This window comes from Octopus bimaculoides, chromosome 1, assembly GCF_001194135.2.
Source record: "Octopus bimaculoides isolate UCB-OBI-ISO-001 chromosome 1, ASM119413v2, whole genome shotgun sequence".
NCBI lineage: Eukaryota > Metazoa > Mollusca > Cephalopoda > Octopoda > Octopodidae > Octopus > Octopus bimaculoides.
This window is the reverse complement of record NC_068981.1, coordinates 135,104,428-135,109,427: the sequence shown is the minus strand read 5'-3', so window position 1 is coordinate 135,109,427 and position 5,000 is coordinate 135,104,428. Positions and strand designations below refer to the sequence as shown.

General features: G+C 37.4%; 1 protein-coding gene across 3 annotated transcripts in view; it reads right to left on the bottom strand.

The window, feature by feature from the left end:
• The window catches only part of LOC106871492 (SUN domain-containing ossification factor), a 115,235-nt gene that overhangs the window by 27,109 nt on the left and 83,126 nt on the right, over nucleotides 1–5,000 (bottom strand). For all 3 annotated transcript variants that reach the window (XR_008264964.1, XM_014917973.2, XM_014917974.2), the window contains exons 6-7: nucleotides 3,076–3,299; nucleotides 2,775–2,949 (exon numbers count right to left, since the gene is read on the bottom strand). Coding sequence is in view for 2 of the 3 variants with exons in the window: in XM_014917973.2 (XP_014773459.1) it covers nucleotides 2,775–2,949; nucleotides 3,076–3,299 (399 nt within the window). In the remaining variant the exon portion in view is untranslated. The remainder of the gene's footprint in view (nucleotides 1–2,774; nucleotides 2,950–3,075; nucleotides 3,300–5,000) is intronic.

Sequence of the window (5,000 nt, the reverse complement as noted above, 5' to 3'; positions counted from 1 at the left end):
TGTCACACATATTTAGAATAATAATAATAATAATAATAATAATAATAATAACGAGCACTCAGAGAGCGCAAACCTCTGCCAAAGCAATACCAACGTCCTCTCAACAATTAGTTGGAGATGATTTTTAAAATGAGAATATCTCGTAATACTTCATGTAAAGTAAATATAACAAATAATCCAGAATCCTTGTCCAGTACCAAATCGATTCCAAAATCTAATCAGTTCATGCCAGTCACGAGGCCAAACATTCCTGAAAGTTTCATCTGAATCCATTCAGTGGTTTTAGAGATATCTTGTCCACAGACAAACAAACAACTGAAAACAATACCTCTGCCTTAGCAAAAGGCAGAAGTAATAATAACCTTAGAAGTCTGAACTTTGCATACACTTATCTATAATGGCATAGAACAAGTCTTTTCCTTGAGTCTAACCCTATTGTGATCAACTTGCCAATTCATTTTTTTTACTGAAGATCAGTTTTAATAGAAACAGTTTAACTTGTAATGGTGCAGTAGCTAATCAAGGTATGATGAATCTAGATATTGAAAGAAATATAATTCACAGTTGTATTGTTTGACATTTACATTGCCCCACTATTTAGATACTTAACTTTGTTTCACTCACTCACAGACAGATTATGCTACATTGGCACACTATTTAGATACTTAACTTTGTTCCACTCACTCACAGACAAATTATACTGGAGATCAAATATTCCAATACAGCTGCTGCTATTACATGGATGTCGGACACAGCAGGCAATTTCAAATGACTGAACTATAAAACATTATAAAAATACTATAGAAAATAACATCATAAAAATACTATAAAAATTTCTAACTTATGTTTTTGGATTACTTGAACACCTGCTAGCCACTTCCAGCAGCTGGCTAATCAAGTCAGCATGGTGACATTGCTTCATTTGCTATGTTAGACAGTTAATATTAGCCCTTTAGCATTCACATTGTTCTATCAAAAGTAATGCTTATTTATTCAAATCGTTTTCAATTAATCATGCAATTATCTTTTAGATTTGTGATTTTGATGAAGTAACTTAATTTTTAGAATGATATTGTAGGGTTGGGGTGAGAGACAAGATCTGATCAGTTGGAGCATAAAACAAGTAGAATATTTTGGCTGGATATGGCCAGTTTAAATGCCAAAGGGTTAATATAGGTTATAAACTGCTAAGTGCAATATAGTACTAGGGAAACTCAAAATGGCGTTGTAGAGACAGGCTTAAATATTACATGAAAATTCAAGTGGGACTGGTATGAAACTGGAAAATTCATCATCATTTAAAGCCTATGTTCTGTGCTGGCATGGATTAGATGGGTTGACAGGATCTGAAGGGCTGACAAGATCTGATGGGCCAGGCCAAAGAGAGTATCATGCTCCAATGTTTGCTTTGGCATGGTTTCGGTGGCTGGATGCCCTTTCTAACATCAACTACTTTACAGAAAGTTCTGGATGCTTTCCATGTAGTAATAGCGCCTTGTTAAAAAGATAAATGCTCTTACAGAAGATAGATTTTTCCAGTGAACATAAGATGTTGAAATATTGAGAGAGAAACTAATACAAGTTGAACCTCACTAATCTGGCAAGCTTGGACAAGACAGGGGCCAGAGTAGCAGATTTTCCAAATCAGTGAACCTTAATGTAAAAAATGGCAAAACTATGCACGGCTCACTTTGGGTTTTGGGTTCAGTCTCACTGCACAGCACCCTGGGGGAAATGTCTTCTATAACCCCAGCCAACCAAAGCCTTGAGAGTGAATTTGGTAGATGGAAACTGTGTAGAAGCCCTTGATAAACACACACACAAACATATGTTTATGTGTGTGCGCCTTTGTGTCTGTGTTTGCCTTCCTCCCCTGCTTGACAATCAGTGTTGACTTGTCCCTCTAACTTAGCAGTTCAGCAGAAGAGAATATAGAATAAATACCAGACTTTAAATCAACATAAATACTGGAGTTGATTCAATAACTAAAACCCTTCAACACAGTGCCCCAGCATGGCCACAGTCTAATGACTAAATCAAGTAAAAGATATTGTGATATTATTCATACTGATACAAACTTGCATCAGCATAAATCAAGTTCAGAGTAACTGAACTTCTTTATGACGAAAGTGCTAGTCTTGTGGAACAATTCTACTAAGCTACAGCAGAAACAAAAGTGAATATATTACTGTCCTAAACCATCAAAGCTGTTGGATTAGTGAATCCCAGATTTGTGAGGTAATTAGTCAGATGGAAAAAACCTTGCAAAACTGATTTGTAGTAAAGTTCTGATATGTGTGATTATAATTTTGTTATGGGAAGATATCCACTGAACCAGTTTATCATCATTTAGCATCCGCTTTACATGCTGGTTTGGGTTAGACATTTTGACTGGAACTGGTAAGCCGGAGAGCTACACTAGGTTCCAGTCTGATTTGGCTTGGTTTCTACGGTTGGATGCCTTTTACATGTTACCGGCACTAGCCATGACTATAATTTCACTTGGCTCGACGAGTCTTCTCAAACACAGCAAACTGCAAAAGGTCTTGATCACATGTCATCTCTGTGAGACCCAACATTCAAAGATCATGCTTCACCACCTCATCCCATGTCTTCCAGGGTTTAAGAATAATAATAATAATACTTGGGAGTTTAATATGGGGGGGGGGGACAAAAAAAAAAAACAAAAAAAAAACAGAGCTGAAATAACAAGGAGTACAGAAAAAGAAAGTTAAAATGCAAGTGAATGTTAAAACATTAAAATTTTCACATACCATTTCTTAGACTGACAGGGATTGATCATGTACTCATCAGGGTTACTATTCAGGATATACTTAATATTTTCAGCTTCAGGATTGGCAAGCACTACTTTAGCCCCACAGTCGGCAGATGCATAGTTGTTACGCATCTTCTGCTTCTGAGGCAAATTACTGCTGGTCTGTCCCTGATCTACAATAACATAACAGAACCCAATATGAAGTACTTGTGTATCACATTAATATAAACTCAAGCATTTCAAAATAAATAACAGTTCAAAGTTATAGCTAAATAGTGTATGAATATAATCACTCTTACCGTCCTGCTTATTTTTTTCTTCTGCAAGAACTTTTTTGGTCCATTCTGAATAAGATGGAAACTCTTCAGCTGTTTCTTCATTTGCTCCCTTTTCCAAACTATCCTTGTTCTCAATTTTATCAGTCTGAGTTGTATCAGATTTTACTGAAGTATCAGCAAAAGATGGATCTTTTTCAGCAGTCTCTACAGGAATTTCTTTTGTATTAGGGTGAAGTTCCTCATACCTGAAACATAACAAGCCTATTGGTTGACATCTCTTTATTATATTACACACAACTTTTAAACATAGGCTAAATTAAAGATGCGGTTGTCTTCAGAAACATTAATTAATGAGAAACATAATGACTGGTGTTAAATCTGCTAAACTGTAGTCATAATAGATGGAAACTGTATGGAACTGCATATGTGTTCCTGTCTCTCTTCATATAGACACCACATGGGCAAAAAATAGTAACAGACGTTTATGTTTCCTATAAACAATGTAAAGGCAGGTGGCTAAGTGGTTAGGCTATTCAGCTCTCAATCATCCAGTCATGAGTTTGATTCAAGATAGTGAGTTCTGTCCTTTAGCAAGACACTTTATTTCAAGTTGCTCCAGTCCACTCAACTAGCAAAAATGAGTAGTACCTGTATTGTCTCATTCTGTGTCATCATCATCATCATCATCATCATCGTTTAACGTCCGCTTTCCATGCTAGCATGGGTTGGACGATTTGACTGAGGACTGGTGAAACCGGATGGCAACACCAGGCTCCAGTCTGATTTGGCAGAGTTTCTACAGCTGGATGCCCTTCCTAACGCCAACCACTCAGAGAGTGTCACGCTGAATATCCCTGAGAGCTATGTTAAGGGTACATGTGTCTGTGGAGTGCTTAGCTACTTGCACATGAATTTAACAAACAAGACATTCCATTGATTAAACCAACTGGAAACCAACAGAGTGCCAATCAAATATCTGCAGGCCAGTGGAATCACCTTACTTAAAAAACAAATAAAGATCAATATCAGTAAGAACATCTGCCCACAGAATACTGACTCAATAAGTTTTGTTCAACCCATGACAGCATGGGAAAACCATTGCAACCTTTCTCTCTTCTCCTCACCTAAACCCCAACAACCCACTGTACTAAGTTTGCCTTTCATCTCATTAATTGACAATCAGTACCACTTCTAGTTCAAAGTCACATTAGTGAAGAGATAAGCTACAGCAATATAGTACCATCCAAAATAGCAAAATCCTTTCTATACCTGCTGGTACAAGAGTCTTGGACTGACCAATATATTGTTGATGGAATTTGGTAGATGAAGACTGTCCAGAAGCCTGATGTCATCATCATTATCATCAAATGTCTATTGTCCATGCTGGCATAGGTTGAATGGTTTGACCTGAGCTGGCAAGCTGGGGAGCTGCTCCAGGCTCCAGTCTGATTTGGCATGGTTTCTACGGCTGGATGCCTTTCCTAACGCCAACCACTTTACAGAGTGTGTTGGGTGCTTTTACGTGACACCACACAAGTGCTTCTACACGGCACTTGCATCAGTGCTTTTTACATGGCACCAGCACAGGGCTCTTGCAGGTCAGTTGTCTTTACCAGGTGATGTGTATGTGTGTGTGTGCGTGCGTGCGTGCATGTGTGTGTGTATATATATATATATATATATATATAGACATATATATATCTCATCACTAGTATTTAAAGTTCATCTTCTATGTTGGTATGAGTGGGACGGTTCAACAGGATCTGAGTCAGAGGACTGCATCATACGCCAATGTCTCTTTTGGTATGGTTTCTGTAGCAAGATGCCTGTCGGAATTCTGCTTTAAGCATGCCATATAAACTCCTCATAATTTTTTTATTTCTTGGAATTTTCAAAAAGTGTTTGTGAATTTGTATTCTACATGAGAATTTCTTACAACTATGAAA